General features: G+C 48.5%; 1 protein-coding gene across 2 annotated transcripts in view; it reads right to left on the reverse strand.

Moving 5' to 3' along the window:
• The window catches only part of LOC146789717 (WD repeat-containing protein 48-like), a 404,338-nt gene that overhangs the window by 51,863 nt on the left and 328,163 nt on the right, over positions 1–24,312 (reverse strand). For both annotated transcript variants that reach the window (XM_085632054.1, XM_085632055.1), the window contains one exon: positions 17,046–17,238. In XM_085632054.1, the coding sequence (XP_085488180.1) occupies positions 17,046–17,238 (193 nt within the window). The remainder of the gene's footprint in view (positions 1–17,045; positions 17,239–24,312) is intronic.

Below are 24,312 nucleotides of genomic sequence, written 5' to 3' on the forward strand. Positions count from 1 at the left end.
TAAGGCACAATGAAGATGCATGATGCCATCATGCCTATGAGTTGCATAAACACTCTTGCTGGAAGAGAGTGTTGGATTTGGAATTTTGCGATAAGAGCTTGTATATTGGCTATCCTGGCTGGATTGGGATATGCTAGGGCTGTGGAGGTGTTTATGGTGGCTCCCAGATACTGATGTATGTGAGAGGGTTGGAGATGAGATTTGGGATAGTTTATTGTGAATCCCAAGTTGTGTAAGATTTGGATGGTTTGGTGAGTGTGTAGAACACACTTGTTGAATGACTTGGTTTTTATTAGCCAGTCGTCTAGATACGGGAAGACGTGAATTTGTTTCCGTCTGAGATTTGCTGCTACTACTGCTAAGCATTTTGTGAATACTCTGGGTGCGGTTGTTACCCCGAATGGATGGACTGTAAACTGGTAGTGTTGTCTGTCCACCACAAACCTTAAATACTTTCTGTGGGCAGAATGTATGGGAATGTGGAAGTAGGCGTCCTTGAGATCTAATGTGGTAAGGAAATCGCCTTGTTGCAGTAGTGGGAGCACTTGTTGAAGAGTGATCATATGGAAATGATCTGAGTTGATATACAGATTTAGGGGTCTGAGGTCGAGTATTAGTCTTAGAGTCCCGTCCTTTTTGTGGATTAGGAAGTAGAGTGAGTATACCCCTGTACCCTGATGTTCTAAGGGAACTGGTTCTTTTGTGTGCTTTTGAAGCAATGAGAGAACCTCTTGTTTGAGGAGCGTAAGATTGTCTGGTGACATGGAACGCTGTTTGGGTGGTATATGTGAGTTCCAGGCAGTAACCATACTGGATAATTTGCCTTACCCACTTGTCTGTTGTGATGGAGTTCGACAGGTAGGAACTGTTTTAGTCTTCCCCTGACCGGAGTGGAATGGTCTGGGGGGAGTGGAGGAAAGTCACTGTTTTGTGGCAGGGAGGTGCGAGTGTTATTGCCTCGACCTCGTCCCTTGTTGTGGTTTCCTCTGTATCCGCCTCTAAAATATCCTCTACTGGGGGATGTGTGTGTGGCGGTTTTGAATGTAGAGGAGGTGTCCGCTCCCATATTTTTGGAGACTCCTCTATAGAAGGAGCGCAGAAAGGAGCCTGAAATGCGGAGCCAGGCATGTCGTCGAAGGAGCACACTTGTGTTAATCGCTCTAGAGGCGGTGTCTGCGGCTTCAAGCGCACATTTAATTGCTGCATTTGAAATAAGCTTTCCCTCCTGAATAAGATCATTTGCCTGGGTTTTATATTGGTCTGGTAGATGTTGTAAGAGAGTTTCTAATTGATCGTAGTGGGCCCTGTCATAGGGTGCTAGTAGGGCTTGGGTGTTGGCAATACGCCAGTGATTAGCGGCTTGTGCTGCTACTCTTTTGCCAGATGCTTCCAATAGTTTGGATTCTTTGTCGGGGGTGGTGTGTCTCCTGTGGTTTGGGAGTTGGCGCGTTTCCAAGCATTGGAAACGACCAAAGAATCCAAAGGGAGTTGCCCTTTGATGTAATTAGGATCTTGAGGGGTAGGCCTATATTTCTTTTCGATCCGTGGGTTGAGAATCCTGGCACGAACGGGGTCTGTAAAGACTTCGGGGCGTGTTTTATGACTCCTTTAATCACGGGCAGAATTTGTACCGACTTTTGAGACTGTTCGAAAGTGTCTAATAGGAAGTCTTCCTCTGGTGCGTCTGAGTGCATTGTGACGCCGTGGTATAGTGCTGCCCTATTTAATAATTGGCCAAACCCCAGGTGATCGTCAGGAGGCTATGGTTTTGAGGGATATGGCGGAGGGTCAGGCATGTCTGGTAAGGGGAATGCCCAATCATTCAGTGGTGAGGTGTCTGGATCCGTGAACGGATCATTAGGATCACCCCCACCCCATAGGTCATCATCATCCTGTGGTGGTGGTGTTTGTGATGGAGAGGGTATAGGTAATGGTGTAGGCAGAGGGGGTGGGATAGTAGGCAGTATAGGAGAGGAAGGAGGGATAGGGGATGTTGAAGAGTCCTTCCTGTTTACAGAAACTGGGGCGGGTGGTGTGTCCAGTTTCCGTTTTTTACATGGCACCGCGTTGACATGTCCAGTTTTGGGGTAGATATAAATCTTTTTCTGCCTTGGGTCGATTGGATCTAGATGAAAAAGTTCTTGTTCTTCAGGATTTTTTCGGTTCCGATCGAGCTTTTGGCTGATCGGTAGTATGTTTGGCTTTAGGAGGCGTATGAGACTCCTTAGCCGGTAGTTTCGGTACTGATGTAGGTTTCGGAGCCGAAGGTGTATCTGTGGGCTTGGGAACCTTCGGTGCCGGTGCGTCGGTTGGCCTTTGTGGTTTCGGGGCCGAGGGCTTCAGAGCCGATTTCGGTGCAGAGTGGTCTTTTGTCTTCGGTGCAGAGAGTGCCGGTTGGACAATGACATGCGGTGCGCTCGGTCCCAAGGTACCGGAAGGCTTATGTTTCTTCGGAGCCGAGCCCGGAGGCGGGGCTCTGAAGGGTGTTTTCGGTCACGACTGGGGCCAGCAGGCGAAGTCTGGACCAATGCCTTTGATTTCGGTGGGGTTGTGGCAGGGGCAGTAGTACTCGCACGTTGCCCAGGAGTGATGGGGTCGTCTGAGTCGTCTGCTTCGGAAATTATTTGTAGATCTTCGGAATCTTCTTCTGGGACATCGGGGCCTTCATCAAAGATGTCCACTGGTTCCGGAGCTTGTCTCTGTGCCATGATGTGTCGTCGAGCCCTTCGATCTCGAATGGTCTTTTAGGATCGAAAGGGTGCGCAGGCTGGACAGCTGGCCTCGTCGTGTTCTGGTGATAGGCACAGGTTGTAGACTTTGTGGTTGTCACTGTGCGGACATTTTGCTCCACACTGGGGGCATTTTTTGAATGGCGTCCTTTCCATGAGCCGTAGGCCTCACGGCGTGGATAGGCTCAGCGGCCCGCGTCGACGTCCGGAATCGAGCCGATGAAATCGATGTCGAGAATGAAGGTGCTTCGATGTTGTGTGAAGTTGTTGCGCTTCGAAAAGTTTGGCATTGATATTTCCAACCGGAGCGGAAAAGTTGCACCCGAACCCAATGGCGGAAACAATGGAGTTGATGCCCATGCGCACTGTCGTCCAAGGGAGGAGTCACCTATCTCGTAACCAAAGACTTCTTCCGAAGACAACAACCTGCAAGCATCCGAGCCCAAAACCAGATGGCGATCTACTATCCTAAGTGTGTGATCTGCAGCTCATATGCCTCGAACATACTTTTCTAGGAGTTGTGTAGTTGTATGTCATGGAAAGCAGCGGCCCTGCCTACTAACTCTTGATATGTTGTGGAATCATCAGGAGGTGATGGAAGTGCAGGATATAGGTCAGGAGCAGCGTCCTCTGGAGTGTACACATTGTATGCATTCCAAGGGTAATCATGTGGTGTCATTCGAAATGAGTCATCCCCTACAACTTGTCCACCGGTGTCATCACCGGGGATCCCTGAATCCCTGAGGTGAGAAGTCTTGGGGATCTCCAACAGACTGGTGGAAATGGCGAGTGTGATGGTGGTGGTGGAGGTGGTGAGGGTGGGGGAAGTGCTCTTGTTTGGTGGAGTAGGTAAATCAATTGCCTCTTGAAAAGACAGCTGTCTTTTTGATAATGGCTGTGTTCTAGCCGGAGGCCTTGTGAGGATACGTCCAGTCTGAGGCTGAATCTGGATCTGTCTTTGTTTGGAGTCCATTTTCTCCTATAATTTATGGAGAATCAGTTCGACTGGTGTTGCGGCACTCTTTTTCTGAGCTGGATGAAAGGTTTCGGGTTAGACCCGTGTTTGTGTTGCGGTGCCGAAGTTCCGCTCGGTGCTGAATCGGTTAATGTGGAAGGATTAGGCTCCTCACCAATGAGAAGGGAGGTGCCGAGGTTGTCAGTGCCGAAGGATTTCGCTTAGGCAGGTGCTTTGGTGCTGAGCCAAAGGACAGGACTTCTCAACCAGCCACTCGGTGCCAACCATGGCCATGGGGTAGTGGTGTTCAAACGGCCTCTAGTTCTAGAGGTGCTGCAAGTCTTTTCAAGTGTTCAACACAGGGTTGAAGGGGCAGAGGGTACATTACTCACTGCTTCGTCCACTGGTGTGATGTCTGTTACCTCGAAGTTGAGTTCATGTTTGGATTCAGAACGGTCTTCGACAGAGAATGCCACTTCTTACAGTACGGAAGCTTGTGGATGGTGGTGTTCTGCACCAACGTCTTAATTGCCGAACAGGTCATCCCTCAATACGCAGACTGGTAAAGCGAATCGAAAGCAATACCCGCACCAGTACTGCTTTCGATTCGCTTGGGACTGGGAACCAAAGAGATCTGGAACGGTCGCGACCTGGAGCGCAAGCAAACATGATGGAACTAGACGGCAGAAAGTAAACAATCTAACAATGGAGTCGATGCCCATTCATATTACCAAGAGAAGTCGTCACTCAAACTCATGACTCAAAAGAATTCTGTAAGTAAGTGCCCTCTCTTTGCATGTTTGCCCCCACTTTTTGCTAAACTGCTGATGTACTTTGACTGAGTGTGCCCTGGGATCCTGCCAAACAGGTACCCAGGGCCTATGTTCTTTCCCTAAACTGCATTAAAAACAAAACCCAATTAGTACACTTTGGCCACAGGTCAGTCCCTTGGAAATGGTACCACCGGTACCAAGAGCACTGTGGCCAGGGAAGGCTTCTAAGGGCTGCAGCACTTATTGTGCCACCCTTAGAGGCCCTGTACCTTTACTGGTGTGTACACACACAAACTTCTCAGCATATTAAACCCACACTGATGCCAGGCTGAGATTTAATAGGAAATGCATTTGGAGGGCATCTAAAAGATGCCCCCTGAAAAATGACCTAACACTAGTGTCCAGGCTGAGTGGCTGCTCGCCAGCTGCCACCACCAGACATGTTTCTGGACCCTTGGGTCAAGAGCCTGCTGCTCTCGGGGGTCTGAAACAATGCACATCCTGGGACAAGGTGCCAAGCCTCCTCCCCCAGGATTGGCAGGGTCCACGGAGGGGAAGCTTTAAAGGCTTGCCACCTTTGTGAGCTTCCCCATGTCTTTACTGCTTTCAGCAACTGGCCCCCACTGGTTCTGACCCCCACTTTGAGCAGGAGAATCGGCGGGAAAACCAAGTGAGGAAGGGAGGTGTGCCCACCTTTGCCAACCCCAGTCAGGTGGGGGAGGCGAATTAAAGCCCAACTCTCAGTCCCCACCATCTTGCAGATGGGGGAAACAGCCAACCAGAGTGAAGCATATGCCCCCCTCCTGCTGACGGGTGGCATAATAGGGGGTTTACCCACTCCAAGGAAGGGACCTATTGGTCACAACCTTTACTTACCTGTAACACCCATAAATCTAGTATTTACGGGCAACCCTGAAATTGCCTCCTCAGGCAAGAATTGACAAGAAGAGAAGAAGGACCGAAGAAGCTGTGCTGAAACTAAGAGGACGCCGCCCACTGGCTTGGCCCCAGCCTTACTGGCCTGTCCCCACCTCGAACCTGCTCCAGCGAAATCTCTGTGTGTCCTGCAGCCAGCAGACTCAAGAACTTGAAGGACCTACACTGCCTTCCAAGTCACAGACTTGGTCTCCTGTGAGCACCGGATTTGCTCACCCACAGACTCAAGCCCCCACCCAGAACCGCGAGTCTGCACCACTCTGCACCAGACGCCTACAGCCAAGTTTGAATGGTCCACACTACGAGGAGGTCTCCCTGGCGATCCAGACCTGAGATTTGGTGATCTGACCTGCCTAGAATCTCCAAGCGAATCCTGCAGCCTCTTTCTGGAATATACACCCTACCATGACTGGAGCTGGTAACAAAAACCGGACACCGAAAGCCACCCCTGCACTGACGTCCTAGGGCCTTGGGTGGACGAACCAACGGTGACCCAGCATCCCCAGGCACCCCAACTTACCTCCGCAACCAGTGGTCACCTCCAGAAGATCTTCATCCCCGAGCCTGCAGTCTTTGTTGCAACCGGAGAATCCCCATTGTAATCAACAGGGCACCCGACACCAAGCCAGCACCCTGCACCCAGCCTCCCCTGCGGGTGTACCTTGGGTGCCAACTTGGATTCCCCCTTGCCCTGAGCCTAATACCAGGAGCTTTGCTCCCACAACCTTGTGGCCTGCTCGTGAGCAGTCTCCAACTGGAGGCCTCCTATCCCCCATTGGATAGCATTGGGCCTCGGCACTCTGCACCCAGCACCCCTGGTGCCGCTGAGGGTGATTTGATAGTGCATCCTTGGCCCTGGGGGATCCCTAGTTCTTACCCCAGAATACCAACTCCCACAATCAAGTACTTACCTGTTAACCAACAACGACATTTTCTCCACAGGAATACATTGACTGGTTTTCCCTCAAAATTGTTCTGTGTGGAGTTGGTTTTGTATAACTTGAAAAACTGCTAATATCTCAAAATTGCTTTACTCACCTTTTCTCTAGGAAATGTCACAGCGTGATATCTAGGCATATCACATGGAGTAGAAAAAGTAATCCATAAAGTAATCTGTAAAGTAATCAAAAGTAATCCAACAGTAATTTCAACTGTATTCAACGTGTTTACATACCTGTAACAAAGTGATTTTCATTTAGCTTGCTTGTATTGGTCAACCTGCCTTGAAAAGTACCATTTACACTTACCTGTGCCAGGCTTGCTTGGTTCTAGAAAATAAATATAACTAATTAATATTTTTTATACAAACAAATTGATCTGAGTTCAGTCTCTGTGTGAGACATCATTTGCTGCCTGAGTATGTACAACAAATGCTTAACACTACCCTCTGATAAAGCCTTACTGCTCGCCAACACTACCACAAATAGAGAGTAAGGTGCCATCTACGTTTACCTCTGTCTACCTTTGGGGTTCCACTGAACTCTGTGCACACTATATCTCATTTTGGTATACTATATACAGAGCCAGCTTCCCTACAACTTCTTCGAAGAAAAACAACTTGCACACATTCGGATCCAACACTAGATGGCAAGAGTATGCAAAGCATGTGTATCTACAGCTATACTTGCCTCGAACACACTTTTGCCTTATGCATGTGATTGTGCCCCGACTGAAGGATCTGCACAAAATCTAATACATCACAAGTTAGTTAAATAAAACGCCTGCCAATTGTTGTTCAGATTTGTAAATAGTGCTAAAATGATGAGCATAGAAATGGTCTAGCCATACTAATGTATGGTTTTCAATTTGTTATGCGGATCCTTTTAAGACAAACATGAAACAGATTCTAAAGTGAACAGTCAGAGAAAGTGGAACAGGCTTTCTACAGGAAAACTGAAAATCATTGTGCACTTCTTGAGAGACATGATCGCTATTAAGCTTAAAGAAATGTACTGAATGAGGCAAGCCTTTAGGGCAGTTTGGAATTCAGGACTGCTTCATTAACCATCCAGGATCACCATACTCTGTCTCTGGACCAGCTTGCAAAGTGCAGCTCTGCCAAATCTGCGAAAATGTAGTACATCTCCACCAAAATGACCACTACCCATTACTTCACGTGAACAGACGTCTTTCCTTCAGTGCAAAGTTTTCCTGCTTATAATATGAGATTAAAGAAGTATAATAGTTTGCATTTTACAAGCCAGTTCTCACAAGATGGAAATTATATAATTCTGATGCATACTATAAAACTTTGCAGAATTATCATTTACTTTTTCAGGCTTTAATTTAGTAGGTCACCAATGTTATAGTGAGAGATTAAAACGTTGGAATTATGAAGGATGTTCTAATTCAGATTAATTCTCAATTGGCTTTGGAAACTTGTGACCCGATACCTCTGTATGCTTAATATTGGCTTGTCAAAGCAATATTGACCAAAGAAAAGTGCTAGAGCAGAAAAAATAAATTGATCTGCCACTCAGTTTCTCCTTCTCATCACGAGTCTAAAGAAGGTCGATATACGTCTGAAACAATGGCAACAATACTTTTTAACCCCTCTCCTTAATCTTGACATATACATACTCAACACGGTCTATTCACTTCAGTTTGTTGATTTTGTACGGGGCTGCTAAGATGCCCAAGGACGCCCTTATATCTCAGACCATGGCAACCCATGTTCTCTTGTTTTGCTTGACATCTAGAAACTTTATGTACTAAATATCATTTACAAAAATACCCTTCCTTTGGGTGTACACGGATTACAATATTTTAATATAACACCTGAACACCCAGATGTACCTCAAAGTTTCATTGGGCCACAACACCGACAACCGGAAACTGCCATTTAAGCATGGATTTGCAAATCCTACTTTAAGCTGAATCCCACTAAGACAGAATCAGTACTCCTCACCAACGTTTGCAACCAAGCAGTACAGGATCATTATCAAAGATATTTTGGGATGTTTCAATTAAAGACTTGCAGGCAATGTACTGTCCTGTAGTCATAAGGCATCAAAATCAGCTTTGAGACCAACATCACACGCAAATAAATCAAAGACTGTGGAACTAGACATTCTGATTTTGCTTTGCAAAGTGAAGCCCTTCCTTCCAGAGGAAGACTTTAAATGGCAGTCCAGGGGCTGGTTTTATCCCATATTGTTGAAAGTAATTCCTTTTTTGCCAGTATCCAATAGTGCCACTTGATCTATTGAATTCAATAGAATAAATAGTGCCAGTCTCAAAAGTTTGTAAATATAGCAGAATTACTCTTACACTCCAAGAACGCCAACTTTCCACCATATTCGCACTACAAGCACAACACGTAGAAGGAGCACCTCCTGACTCGATTATTAAAATACAAGAAGGAATTGGCAATACACAAAGTCTTCTCCAGACAGAAACCCATGGCATCCCACTTCACTTTCAGGAGCAGATCTGGCAAGAGATATCTATTCTCCACTTCCAGAAAAAGCGGATGTTCCATATGTTGATTCATATTAGTCACAATATAATCAACATGTTGCTGAACTCTCAGAGAAACTCCCTTAACTATTGGACTCCAGCGCCCACTCCCCCTGCGCACCTCTCTCTACTACAGTGGCCAAACTCCCTACGCACGTCAAATGGGTCCCCTCTTCCTTCCACACTACGTACTCTTCCCAACCCTGTAAACCCCTATACACAACTGCACCCGTCACTTTGCAGCTTTCTATATCTAGGTCCTATACATTATATCTCAAGATCAAGTTAGGTTGCTCTCTACACGTCACATTGAGACATTCAAGCTCTTACATTTTTATTTTACAGAGTTTTATATAGCACGAACTTGCATCTCACCAAGGCTTCAGTTATTGCTTTCTAATGTTCTGTTAAATGATCATGCTGCAGCATTACTCTCCTTTTTGCCACATCTTTACACTATATATTCTCTACATGTTTATGGGCTGGGAGGTACAACTTTTTAAATTTAAAGCCTTCTTGTAGCAAAACCCTAGTCCGGCTTTTCTAGCTTTTTAATTGTGCAAGCCAAATGCTCTGGCAGCTTTACAGTATCTGAGATTTTTTTTCCAGCAGCAATACACTACCGATTTCTGCACAGGAGAAACAAATTCTTGGAGCTGGTGGGTGACAATGGGATGATGCTTATGTAAAAGGTTCAAATTCCTATTTTTGTTTTAGAAACCAATTCGTTGTTGATCAGGACTGTGTTCCCTCTTCTAGATCTTCTGAACGAACTCTTCCTAGACCTTTCTTCACTGATGGGTAAAGAAATGTGAAGCGGTTGACTTGCTGGCACTTTTTTTCTGGTTCGTTTTTCATGAGCAGGATTTTCTTCAACTACCACCTCAGATTTACACATGCCTTGGCGGTCTGAATTGGTTTTATCCTTACTAAACCTTTCATTCTGAAAGTCTCTTCCCCTGCTCTACCAGCCTTGTGAATTATTCAAATTTACCCTCCCCCCCACCCCCCGCTCCACTCTTTCCTGTTTTTCCCAAACTCAGATTTTGGGCAGATCTATAGTTTGGCATTTTCTGGATTCTCTTGAACTACTGCATTTCCCTCATCTCACTGGGGGATTTTCTGGACATCAGAGGTGGGCTGGACAATGTGGAGATTTAAACCTTCCTTTGATATTTGTTTCTGATGTCTGTGCTTGGCTGCCACAGGCTCTACGGCATTACTAATCGATTCCTCTTATACCCCAGCTCTGGACTACAAGGGGCAGAATAGTGGTGTTTTCTGGTTGCATTTTGTCATAACTGGCTTTTGGGAGGATCTATGCTCCATCAATTTTTATAGCCACGCTGTACTTCCCAACAAAAAATGGGACCCAGAGTCCACTGGGCTATTCCTTCGTGTATACTGTTTATACTGGATATTTCAGTTTCCTAAGGCCTGCTGCTAAGTATCATCTGTGGATGCCACAGCAGAATGTTTCAAACAAATTGACTACTCGCTTAACAGACCAAAGAGGCTCCTGTTCTGTCATTCCAAAGGTGGCAGTCTCCTTCCACCCATCCCTGCCAATTTCCAATCAAACCCTTATCCGAGTGGACATTTCTGAAGCAGTTGCCTTGCTGTAGCGGGACCTGCAATTTCACTCAATTCCCAGTTTCAACCTTACCCCACTTCATGTGTTGGGGTGGGGTTGGGTGTGGAGGAAGACTTTACTGTAGGTTTCGTTTTGGTAGCTTTTATCTAGCTATTGGCAGTTATGTGAACTTCCCATACACTCCCTAAACTCAATCATTCGTGTAGCAATCTTCATACTATTTCACCAACTCAGTTTGTTTCCAGGAGCCAATGTTTGATTTATATGGCCCTGTAACCTCACTAAATTGCCTTTTTCTCCACCGTGGGCAGAGTGTAAATGAGAGGATGGATCAGTTAATACACTTTTCCTGTATTTCTGTTTGGGACATCAATGCATTGATATTGTAGGGTGATTTAAAAAAGAAGGTAACACTTTAAAATGTTAGTGCGTTCCTCTTATTGCCTGCAAACGTTTCTCTGCCACATGCAAAATAGTGTATATAGGGCTGAATAATGCCTACGAATCTGTACTTTAACTTACTTACAATGGGAAATCAAGGCACCTCGTAGGGCACCCTTTGAGATAAGTTTATATACATTTGAAAGTAATTATTTTAATTGATCAAATATGTTGACATGGATATCTGTAGAACTCACAGCAACACAGAAGAAATGATAGACGGAATACCGAACATTGTCAAACATTCACCACGAGTAACAGATTTGGGTTAAATCCATTATTTTGCTTAACGTGCCACCCCAGTTGGGACCCAGCCATATGCAAATCACTCTTGAACCTGCTCCCCATGTGAACAGACCATCCCGAACTGCTAGGCAGTGAATGCTCGACAACGTCCAGTATTCCGTCCATCATCTTTTTGCCTTGCTATAACTGTAGAATCCATCATGGCTAAATGGTTTATGGTTTTTAATGTCACGATAATAGCAACTGAAGTAGTTGCTACAATGACCCAGATCCTTCTCCAAGCTTCCTGGCTGCAGAAAAGAGTGCAGCCACACCACAATCACCAACTGCAGCAGCCATCACAGATTTAAGACTCTTGTGCTTCCCATGGTCGAAGACATTTTGATGGAGACATGGCACCACAAAATATTTGAGAAATCTGATAACATTGAAGAAAGACCTTAAAAAAACAAGCTATCTATGGTGACACAAGCTGTCATTGACACATTTAGAGAGCTTTTCCATCACATCTAGTAACGCTTGGTATGGCTCCATGACTGGGATCATTTAGGCACAAGCTAGCAACAATTTCTGATATCAAGAGGTTTGATTTAGTTCAGTCTGATATATTTTTATTGATAAGATATCTGTGGTACGAACTATCCCTAAGTAATATATTTATAAGTTTAAAAGCAACCATTTATTGATGTACATTCAAAATAATATACATTGAGGCACAAATGAACAAGTTACTTACTTTGGGCAACAATGCATCTGTAAGAGACATGTTAGTTATAGATTCCTTACCTTAGCATTACCCCCAGGCGTCAGACTGGATCCGTAGAATTTTTTCTTAGCAGTACCCCTGAGCGTTGATAGGTACCATTGGTCAGCCCGCGTCCGTTGTCGTAGTCGTGTTCGCCGGGATGACCTTGTGGCGTCTATTTAGACGACGCACCTGTGCTCTGACATCAGTTCTGACACGACTTTCCACGCTACAAGTGCAGAGCCATACACGACACTGACCACTGGTGCACATAACTAGGGCCCTGGAAGGGAGTCCCTATTCCTAAAAGTCAGTTTGCAGAACGGGGAGGATGAGTGGGGTGGTAAGGAATCTATAACTAACATATGTCTCTAACAGATACATCGTTATCGAAGGTAAGTAACTTATTAATCTGTAAGAGACTGTTAGTTATAGATTCCTTACCTTAGAATAGATACCCCAGCAATGCCAACCCCGGGAGTTGGCAGTGCAAACCAAGTTCACACCACAAAGTCCTGGAGAACAGAGCGGCCGAAGTAGCTGTCTCTCCGGACTTGTCTGTCCAGGTAGTAATGTTTGGTGAATGTGTGCTGAGATGCCCATGTAGCCGCCTAACGGATGTGAAGGAGCAGAACTCCATGCCCTAAGGCAGCATGTGCTGCTATTGCCCTGGTGGAGCGGGCACACAGTCACACTGGAGGCTCCTTCTTAGCCAAGCAGTAGCAGATTTTAATGCATAGGACAACCCATCGAGAGATGGCGCGTTTTTGTATAGGCCGACCTTTCTTGGCCACCACATATCCAACAAAGAGTTGATCATCCACCCGAAAATCTTTTGTGCGGTCGAGGTAGAAAAACAGTGCACGTTTTGGGTCCAGAGGGTGGAGTGTCTCCTCCTCCTTGGAAGGGTGTGGATGCGGGAAGAAGGTGGGCAAAGTGATCGTCTGTCATATATGGAAAGAGGTAAACACTTTGGGGAAAAAAAGAGGGCCTTGTGTGAAGGACTACTTTGTCCGGATGAACAGCCAGAAAAGGAGGTTTTGAAGACAAAGCCTGAAGGTTACTCACCCTGCGAGCAGAGGTGATGGCAACCAGGTAAGCTGTTTTCAAAGGGAAGAGCCTGAGAGGACAGTTGTGAAGAGCCTCGAAGGGAGCGCACATAAGATAGGTTAAGACCAGGTTCAAGTCCTACAGGGGCATTAAGAATGGAGAAGGAGGAAAGAGGTGAGTAATGCCCTTTAGAAATCTATTTACAATAAGGGACTTGAAAAGAGAAGGATGATCAGGAATGCAAAGAAAGGCCGAAATGGCCGAAAAGTAGCCTTCAAGAGTGCCCAGGGCAGAGCCCTGCTGGGCCAAAGAAAGTATATACAAGAGAACCTCCGAACGAGGGGCAGAAAAGGGATCCACAGCCTTTGCTGTGCATCACGACACAAATTTGCTCCCTCTACAGGCGTATACCGTTTTAGTGGAGGGCCGCCTGGTCGCCAAGATGACATTACAATCTTCAGGAGAAAGGTCAAAAGCTGTCAACTGTCGCCGCTCAATCTCCACGCAAGGAAGTAGAGACTGGACAGGTTCGGGAGGAGGACCCTCCCCATCTGCTGTGACAGAAGATCCTCTCGAAGAGGCAGTCTGATTGGAGGATCGATGGCCATGCTCAAAAGTCCGGGGTATCAAACTTGTCGTATCCAGTCCGGAGCCACAAGAATGACTTGGGCCCGGTCGCGCTTGATCTTCAGCACGCTGGGTAGAAGTGGTACAGGCGGAAAGGCGCACAGAAGGCCGCAGATCCACTTGTGACGAAAAGCGTCATTACGTGTTCTCTTTGGTGGCGAACAGATCTAACCAAGGCTCTCCCCACTGCTGAAAGAGACCTTCCACCACCTCCGAGTGAAGACGTCATTTGTGATCCATCATGCAGCGACGGCTGAGTTTGTCCGCCCTGGATTTCAGAGAACCTGCCAGGTGTTGAACCACCAGGGACATGAACTGATGTTCCAGCCATGTCCAGAGACGAAGAGCCTCTGGATATAGGGTCCACGACCCCACCTGCCTTGTTCGTTGCCGTACCACACATGGCGGTGTTGTCGTCTGTGAACACCTGCACCACCTTCCCTTTGAGAGTGGGAAGGAATGTCTTCAGTGCCAGACGAAATCGCCCGGAGCTCCAGCAGGTTGATATGGAGCCCAGACTCCGCTGGAGACTAGTCTTCTGATCTCCGCCTCTCCCAGATGGTGCCCCATCCCAGGACTGACGTATCCGTCCCCACTGTGAGGTCTGGTTGGGGAAGGGAGAGGGATCTGACTCTGACCCAATCCTAGTTCGTTAGCCACCACTGCAGTTGACATGCAGTCACCTCCGAGATTTGGACGTAGTCTGAAAGATTCTCCTGATGCTGCGCCAACTTGAACTTCATGTCCCACTGCAGAGCCCACATCTGGCATAAACCACCAGCAAGATGTAGGAGGCCATAACCCAGCAGCCTCAGGGTCATTCTCACCGAAATCCAGGATAGAGGCTGAAACATCGGTATAGCCCGAATATCCTGGACATGCTGCTCGGGAGGATAAGCCTGAAACTGCACTGTAGCCAGAACTGCTATGATGAAAAGGAGCTTCTGAGAAGGGGGTGAGGTGCAACTTCGGCACGTTGATAGTGAACCCCAGCGAGTGCAGGAGGTCCGCAGTAGTCTGGAGGTGGGAGACGACAGCCTGGGGCGATCCCGCCTTCAACAGCCAGTTGTCAAGGAGGGCTTGGAGGCTGCAGGGGGGTGATGGGTGTACTGGCCCACCCGCTGGCCCCCAGACCTGAGTTGCTGGGTCCCACGTCCATGGCCACGCAGAGGCCGGTGAGCTTGTGTAGGCCGATGGCTAGACTGTCAAGCGTGGCGGGGCAACCATTCCGTAGCCACGAAAGGCAGACTGTGTGGAACAAGAAGTTGACGCGATGCCCAAGGACATGGTTGTAGCCCTAGAATCCTTGAAGCGCTGGAGCGCCAAGTCTGCGTTATCACCGAAAAGATGATGGCCATCAAAGGGCATGTCCAGTAGGGTGGATTGGACATCCCCAGAGAAACCAGACATCCTCAACCAGGCGTAGCTCCTAAAGGCTACTGACGTAGAAACCGTTCTTCCCAGAGAGTCGGTGGTATCCAGCCCACACTGGGTGGTGAACTTCGCTACGTCTCTACCCTCTGCCACTGCCTGTGTGAGTACAGCCCGGGCCTCCTCCTGGCACTGTGGCAGCACTGGGCAAAAGTATCCCACACTGTATGGGTATAACAGGCCAAGAGGCATGCAGTGTTCACCGACGCAGCGCTAGGCTGGCAGAAGAAAACATCTTCTTCCAAAGGTGGTCCAGCATCTTGGATTCCCTATCTGGGGAAGGCACCCTTAGAGGACGAGGCTTGCACGACCAAGCTCTCGGGGCTTAGGTGTTGGGAGAGGAAAAGTGGGTCGCTTGGGACAGAGTGGTGGCATTTGGCAATCATCCTGTCCACAGAAGCCCCTGTGCTGGGCTTGGAAAGACGTCGGGGAAGGCTCCGAAGAGAACGCTGCCGGTTGAAGCACGTCCATCAGGAGGTTAGTCCTGACTGACACCGTAGGAAGCTCAAGGCCTCAGCCGCCCTATGCAACACCACTGCATAGAAAGCTCCCTCCTCTGTAGCCACGGTAGTGGAAGAAAGCATGCCAAGGTCTGGGGAGCTAACCAAACCACTGGCAACACCCAGGTCCTCTCGCCAGTTTGACTCTTCAAGCTGGTCAGCCAAAAGGTCTACAGGCCCCTCCCAGTCCTCCTCTGGTCACCACTCAGGGCGAAAAGGAATACCAGGAATGAACAGTGGTGCAAAAGTACCCTTCAGCGCTGGTACCAAGGTTGGGCGACATCGGTCCGGTGTTGTGTTTAAGTCGGGGGTGAGACTGGTGTCGAAACCGGTCGGGGGCACATCTGACATCGGGGGCGTCGTTCCTGGAATCGGTGCAGATCGAGGCCTGGATCCTCGGGGGCCCTCTGGCGCAGCAGCTGCCGGCATCGAATGCCCAGGGCCCCCAGCAAAGTCTGCGGGGCCCAAAGGCGCACCCGCGGAGTCAGGATGCCCAAAGAGGCTATGAAGCGCTTTCTAAAAGGCACAAAGCTGGGCAGGAGACGCACCGGCTCCCAGAAAGGGAGGGAAGCGCGGAGCCGTCCCAGAAGCAGGCTCCGAGAGCGACGACACTCTGGATCCTGCATCGCGTCGGCCGACGGACGGGGCAAAGGCAAAGAGTGATGATGCTTCTACGCCTTCTTGTGCTTTGACTTACCCGAAGACGAGTGGTGATGGTGGCTCCGCGACCGGTCCAGAGACCTTCTTCTAGACAGGGACCTTGAGATGCGCGGAGCAGACTGCCGGGCCTCCAAAAGCTTTCAGGACTGCTCCCGCAAAGGCTTCGGGTTCATGGCCCGACAGTCTGAGCACGACTTCGGGTCAGGGTCACGCTCCAGGCACCAGAGGCACACGAGGTGCGAATCTGTAACTGACATCAGCTTGTGACCAGAGTCACAAGGCTTGAATCCGGTTCGGCGATGGGACATCCCTCGTACACCAGGAGTCAAAGGCCCAAAAGAAGACTGACAAAAAGTCAAAAAAGGCTAGTCAAAAAGTGACTAAGGGGCAAGCTCTCTCCGGATCTGCGCAAGGCTGGCGCAGAAAAAGAAAACGCGCAGGGGCGGCGTCCAAATAAACATTGTGGCGTCATCCCGGCTACCACGACACCGACGAAGGATGTGGAGTTGACCGATGCCACCTACCGACACGCAGGGGTACTGCTAAGAAAAATTCTCCTGATACAGTCTGACGCATGGGGGTAATTCTAAGGTAAGGAATCTATAACTAACAGTCTCTTTTAGATCTGGTAAAGTAAGTTGAACCGTTATGCATTTGATAAAGAACTGCATATGTGATGATGAATAGTTATCTTAAATCAGCCTACCAGAAGACCTCTTCATTTCTTTCTCCTAGCAAGTACCTTTTGAGAATTCAGGATATCTCTACATAGATCTGCACTGCTTGTATGAAAGAGGGACAACATTGAATAAGAACACCACAATGCATTTTCCTTCAGCCAAGAAATTAATCTTTCCCTTAAAACGGATTGAACAATTCTGGGCCTCCATCCGACTTACCTGATCCTGACACAAAGGTTCTAGTTTCTCTTCAGCTAACTGTGCAGCGTCCTCCTCCTTTTCTTGTTCTCCTGGCTTTTCATTATTGGAGGAACTTGTGGTCTGGGATTCATTATCCAGGTTGATGATTTTTTCATAAACATGCTCCATTACCTTTCTGACTTGCAACATATCACTTGCTGAAAGTCTATCTCTGCAGAAAGAAGAAGTGCAAAAAATCAAATTATCTTTCAAAGTTTCCAAAAGAACAAGCATGCTATCAGCCAAAGCCTATTGGTGCTAAGGGCTTTCATTACTTTGATAAAGAGTGCCTGAATCTTTCCAAACAAAGCCTCACATCACCCGCCGTCGAAACACATTGGACTACATGGCCAACCCTGGAACAAAGTCCTCCCATGTACCTCTTTTACATCTGAATCTACCTTCCCCTAAAGATACCATCCAGATCAAATTTTCAGAACTCTTAGGGGGCTGTAGGGCGAAATTATGTAAGTTGAGCTGGGAGGGGATTATAGTAGTGGGGAAGAGAGACAAGGAAAAAGGTGAGAAGGGCTTATTGCTCAGAGGAAAGTCACTGCAAGTAAGGCAGATAAGAATGGGTGTTTGAAAGTAGGATTCTTTTTCTGCAACAAAGAGCAGAAGAAAAGGCGCAGAGTGCTCATCTGTATTTTTCAAGGCTCCGGCATCATTTAGTCTGCAGAATAATACACAATCCATCCACATCAAACCGAATTCTCCATAAATGCTGCTTCCTACACTATAGGATATGGGTATTGTTACAGAAGAAATTTAAATTTCAGCATCATGGTATATTTCTGAGTTACAACTATAGCAAATAAGTTGGGAGAGTATTTTCATCTTACTCCCTTGATCTCGAGAGCACACACAAAAAATGCCATAATACCTACATCACCAGCATGATTTATCTTGCACATCTCGTGACCCTATGAAAGGGTTATCCTTACCAGGGACTTGAGCATATGGACAGAAGACACATTGTGGATGAGATGGAATGATTATGTTTCTTACCTTGTAAGCTTCTATGCGTTGCATGGAGTGCTGTAGATTCACATGCTGCGCACACTCCGGCCATCTAGAGTTGGGGTTGAGTGTTTACAACATGTTTTTCTTTAAGGTCGTCTTTTGAGTCACAGGATCCAGTGACGACTCCGCTTAGAGGCAATGTGCATGGTCATCATCAAAAGATTTTTAGACATCAGGTTTAAGTGTAGTGGAGCTAGTTGGTGTTCATAGTGATGGTCATGCAGCGTGAATGAAACTAAAGAGAATATCTAGAATATGTGTACATTATGTTGCATAACCACTGACTTCCAGGGAGGTGGGTGGGCCCTTGTGAATCTACAGCACTACATGCGATAAATAGATGCTTGCAAAGTAAGTAACATAATCCACTTACAGCATGTGACTGTAGATACACATGCTGTGCAGACTGTTAAGCAGTTATCACCAAGTGGTAGCTAGTCACTGAGTGTTGCATATGCTTGGAATAAAGTTCTCAGTACAGCTTGTCTATACATAAACGTTAACGTGCGAGGACATCCACAGAATAGTGTTTGGCAAATGTGTGTGGAGTTGACCAAGTAGCTGCTTTACAAACGACAGCTATAGGAAAGTTACCTAAGAAAGCCATGGACGCACCGCACCCTTCTTCCTAGGGGAAGGAGCTTCTGGGGCAGGGGGGTGGGGTGGGGGGGGGTACGGGTAAGGTCCTTTCGGCCTTGACATAGCAAGTCTGAAAGCATTTGACTGTCCATCTAGCAATCCCCGCTTTGGATATAGCGTAACCCCGTCTGGGGTTAGAGAAAGCTACAAACATCTGTGTTTTTCTAAATGATTTTGTTCTATCATTATGGTATAACAGTGCTCTTTTAACATCTAAAGAGTGAAGGGTTCTTTCAGCTCCTGAATGCGGATTGAGAAATAACACTGGGAGCTCAATGGTCTGATAAATTAAAAGACGACAGAACTTTAGACAAACATTTCGGATTAGGTTTTAGGATTGCCCTGTCCTTATGCATTTGAAAGAACGGCTACTCTAAAGTGAGCGCTAGTCTATCACTAAAAATTCACAAACAGGTGAATGCTACTAAGAATGCAGTTTTCCCAAAAAGTTATTGAAGTGGACAGCAATGCAAGGACACAAAAGGGGGAACCATGAGTCTAGTTAATAGCAAAATGAGATTCCATACTGGAGCCGGTGGTGTTCTTGGAGGTATTACCATTTTCAGACCTTCGATGAATGATTTGACAACAGGTGTTTTTAAGAGTGAGTGATGTTCTCTATATCGTAAGGGCGCAGCAATGGCTGCGAGGTGAAGACGTATGGATGTGTAAGCTAGACCTGACCTTTGGATCAATCAATCAATCAATCAAAACACTTGTATTGCGCGCTACTCACCCGGAAGGGTCTCAAGGCGCTTGGGGAAGGGGTCCGCTACTGCTCGAACAGCCAGGTCTTGAGTTGTCTCCTGAAGGCGAGGTGGTCCTGGGTCAGCCGAAGGTGGACGGGGAGGGAGTTCCATGTCTTGGCCGCCAGGTAGGAGAAGGATCTGCCTCCGGCGGTGGCTCTTCGGATGCGTGGTACGGCGGCGAGGGCGAGGCTAGCAGACCGAAGCTGGCGGGTGGGCGTGTGGAAGGTCAGGCGGTCGTTGAGGTACTTCGGGCCCAGGTCGTGGAGAGACTTGTGTGCGTGGGTGAGGAGCCTGAACGTGATCCTCTTGTTGACGGGGAGCCAGTGTAGGTCCCTCAGGTGGCCGGAGATGTGGCTGCGTCGGGGGATGTCTAGGATGAGTCGGGCGGAGGCGTTCTGGATGCGTTGGAGTTTTTTCTGTAGCTTGGCTGTGGTTCCGGCGTAGAGGGTGTTTCCGTAGTCCAGTCGGCTGGTGACGAGGGCCTGGGTGACAGTCTTCCTGGTTTCGGTCGGGATCCAACGGAAGATCTTGCGGAGCATGCGGAGGGTGTGAAAGCATGAAGAGGAGACGGCGTTGACTTGCCTGGTCATCGAGAGGGAGGAGTCCAGGATGAAGCCCAGGTTGCGAGCGTGGTCTGTTGGCTTGGGGGTGGTACCCAGGGCTGGGGGCCACCAGGAGTCGTTCCAGGCGGAGGGTGATGGTCCCAGGATGAGGACTTCCGTCTTGTCTGAGTTCAGTTTCAGGCGGCTGTTCTTCATCCACTCGGCGACGTCTTTCATCCCTTCGTGGAGGCTGGTTCTGGCGGTGTCGGGGTCTCTGGTGAGGGAGAGGATCAGCTGGGTGTCGTCGGCGTAGGAGATGATGTTGAGGTTGTGTTGGCGTGCGATGGTGGCGAGAGGTCTCATGTAGACGTTGAAGAGGGTGGGGCTGAGTGATGATCCTTGTGGGACGCCGCAGATGACTTCGGTGGCCTCAGATCGAAACGGGGGGAGGCGGACTCTGTGTTCTTCCGGCGAGGAACGAGATGATCCACTTCAGTGCCTTCTCTTGGATGCCGGTGTTGCTGAGGCGTTGGACTAGGGTGCGGTGGCAGACCGTGTCGAACGCTGCGGAGAGGTCCAGGAGGATGAGTGCCGCTGTTTCCCCGTTGTCAAGAAGGGCTCGGATGTCGTCGGTGGCTGCGATGAGGGCGGTCTCGGTGCTGTGGTTGGCTCTGAAACCGGACTGCGAGGGGTCGAGGCATCCATTCGTCTCGAGGAAGGCGGCAAGTTGTCTGTTGGCGATCTTCTCGATGACTTTGGCAGGAAAAGGAAGGAGCGAGATGGGGCGGAAGTTTTTGAGGTCGGTGGGGTCCGCTGTTGGTTTCTTCAGCAGGGCGCTGAGCTCGGCGGGCTTCCAGCTCTCCGGGAAGGTGGCGGTGTTGAAGGAGGTGTTGATGACGTCTCGGAGTTGGGGTGCGATGGTGGAGTCGGCCTTGTTGTAGACGTGGTGGGGGCAGGGGTCAGTCGGAGATCCGGAGTGGATGGTGTTCATCGTGCGGGCTGTGTCTTCGGTGGTCACCGTGGTCCAGGTGCGGAGGGTGGCGGTGGGGTGCGTTGGTTCTGCGGTTGGGTGCGTGGATGGTGCGCCGAAGCTGTTGTGGATGTCGGCAGTCTTGCGGTGGAAGAACGAGGCGAGGGAGTCGCAGAGATCTTGTGAAGGGGTGATGTCGTTGTTGCCGGTGCTGGGGTTGGAGAACTCCTTGACGATGCTGAAGAGTTCCTTGCTGTCGTGTGCGTTGTTGTCCAGTCGATCCTTCAGTGATTTCTTCTTGGTGGTACGGATGAGCTGGTGGTGCTTGCGGGTGGCGTGTTTGAGGGCGGTCATGTTGTCAGTGGTCTGGTCGAGGAGCCAGGCTTTCGAGGGTGCGGCAGGTCTTCTTGGAGTCCTTGAGTTCGTCAGTGAACCAGGGGGCCTTCTTGCTTCTGGGTTTGCTGGGAGGGTTCTTCAGAGGTGCGAGGTCGTCGGCGCAGGCGGTCAGCCACTGCGTGAAGTTGCGGGCTGCTTCGTTGGGGTCCGGTGTGTTGGCGGGTGGGTTCTGGCTGAGGGAAGTGGTGAGCTGGTCGGCGGTGATCTTACTCCAGTTTCTGTGAGGAACCTGTTGTGGGTGGTGGTGGGTAGTGGTTTTTCTGAAGCTGAAGTGGACCAGCTGTGGTCGGTCCAGTGAAGTCCGGTGGAGTGGCTGAAGGCGATGTGCTTGCTGGATGAGAAGACGGGATCAAGCGTGTGGCCGGCGTAGTGGGTGGGGGTGTTGACCAGTTGCTTGAGCCCGAGGTTGGCGAGGTTGTCCAGCAGGGTGACGGTGTCGCGGTCCTTGTTGTTCTCCAGGTGGAAGTTGAGGTCCCCTAGGAGGATGTAGTCGGCGGAGGGGAGGGCGTGTGGGCTGATGAAGTCCGTGATGTCTTCGCTGAAATGGGTGCGTGGTCCCGGGGGCCTGTAGATGAGGGTGCCTCTGAGGGTCGTCTTTGGGTCGGTGTGAATCTGGAAGTGTAGGTGTTCGGCGGTGGCATAGGTGGCGTCGGTCGTGATGCGGATGGTGTTCTTGTGGACAATGGCGATGCCTCCTCTGGTTTAGTTGACGCGATTTAGTAGCTAGCATTACACATTTTGTACTGTAGGGTTGATAGGATCAATGTGTTGAGCCGTGCAGTAACATACAGATCATTTCCACTTAGCTGAATAGCAAGTTCTAGTGGTAGAGCCTCACTTCTTTAAGAAGGTTCATATATTCAGACGGCAGATTTAGGTAACCAAACTCTAGGACTTCAGGAGCCAGATGGCTAGATTGAGCCGTTTGGTTTCTGGGTGCCTGATTGTCCCATTGTTTTGTGTCAGAGATCTTGCTGACTGGGGAGCTTCTCGTGAGGGACCATTGAAAATTCCAGTAATGTGGGGTACTGTGGTTGTCATGCTCATGTGGGAGCTGCTAGAATGAGGGTGAGACGGGTTTGCCTGAATTTCCTCACCACATATAGAAGTAATGGGAGAGGAGGAAAAGTGCAGGCAAATATCCCTGCCCAGTTCACCCATAATGCATTGCCTAGTAACTGTGGGTGGAAGCGAAGTGCTGGCATTTTGCATTTTTCCGCTGTTTGGAATAGATCTAGCTTTGGTGTACCCCATCTCTTTTTAGGACTTGTGGGTGGGCGTCCCACTCGTCGACTTTTTGCTGTGTCCTGCTTAGGAGGTCCGAAGTATCATTGTCTACTCCCAGGAGATAATCTGCCAGGAGTTGAATGTGGTGTTGTAATGCCCGTCTCCATATGTTCTGAACTAACTGACATGAGTGGAAAATGAGTGCCTCCTTGTTTTTGTATGTAATACATTGCTGTCATATTGTCAGTTTTTATAATGACCTTATGATGAATGTATGATAGGACGGACTTGAGCACTAACTGAATTGCAAGGAGTTCTAGAAAACTGATGATTAGTTATTTGCAGAGAAGTCCATACTCCTTGTACTGTCATTTCTAATATGTGCGCCCTTCAACCCATGAGTGAAGGGTCTATGGTAATGGTCACTTGCGGATTTGGATCCTGGAGGACCCTTTCCTGAAGTAGACTGTAGCTGTTCCACCATTGCAGGGAACAATTAACTGTTGGCTGAATCACCACTAGATCCTCTATACTGCCCACGGCTTGTGACGCTAAGCACTCCTGTAAAGGGTGCATGGAAATATGCATTTTTGAGGTTGAGGTTTAGGTTTGTCACAAACTCGCCTTCCTGCAAAAGTGGAATTACATCCTGAAGGGTCACCATATGAAAATGTTCCGATAGGATGTATTGGTTGAGTGGCCTGAGGTCTAGAATAGACCACAATGTTCTGTCATTCTTTGAGACTCGAAAGTATAGTGAATATATTCCTCTGCCCAGATACATTTTTGGAACTGGTTTGATGGCTCCTTTGGCAAGGAGTGCCTTTACTTCTTCCTTGAGAAGATGTGAGTGTTGAGGGCTGAGGATGTGTCTGCGTGGAGGAATGTTGGATGGGGTTGCTAGGAGTTCTAGACAGTTAACGTGCTGCACTATTGACAGTACCCACTGGTCCCACGTGATTACAGCCCACTGTGTCTGAAAACTCAGAAGTCTACCCCCGACAGGAGCTGGGTGATTGAGGGGATTGGAACGCAATGGGAGTCACCGTTCAGAAGTGGAGGCGGCACCTTTAGCTGGAATACCTCTGCACTTCCTCCTGTTTCTATTGCCTCTGCATGATCCACTACCAAAACCTTTTCCTCTCTGTTGTTGGTAGGCCTGATGCGTCACTGGCAGGATTACCTCAGATGTGTGGTGGGTGCTTTACCTCCACACCTGCCCTGCTGCTTCTGAAAGGGCTGGCACGAGCCAGCTGTTTGCAGCGCGCCCATCACTTTGGCCATCTCAGTGTCCTTTTCAATATTTTTTAACATCTCATCGACCTTCAGGCTGAAGAGATTTTCGGGGGCACTAATAGGTGTTGCTGCACCTGAGGTTTGAATCTTGAAATAGGCAGCCACGCATGTCTGTGTAAAAGGACAGCAGAAATGTTACTCCTTGCTGAAGTGTGAGCTGCATCCAGAGCACATCTAATGGTTGCATTAGATGCAAGGTTCCCATCTGTGACAACATTTTACCCTTTCTTTTTATATTCACATGGGAGCTGGAGGAGATCTTCCATCTCATCCCATTGTGCCCGGTTGTATTTAGAGAGCAGGCTTACAGAATTAGCAATGCACCAATGATTGGGATTCCCTACAGCCCCCTTCTGGCGGCAGCCTCAATCTGCTTACTCGCCTTTCCAGGAGGAGGTACATCT

The sequence above is a fragment of the Triturus cristatus genome, chromosome 10 (genome assembly GCF_964204655.1).
Source record: "Triturus cristatus chromosome 10, aTriCri1.1, whole genome shotgun sequence".
Lineage (NCBI taxonomy): Eukaryota > Metazoa > Chordata > Amphibia > Caudata > Salamandridae > Triturus > Triturus cristatus.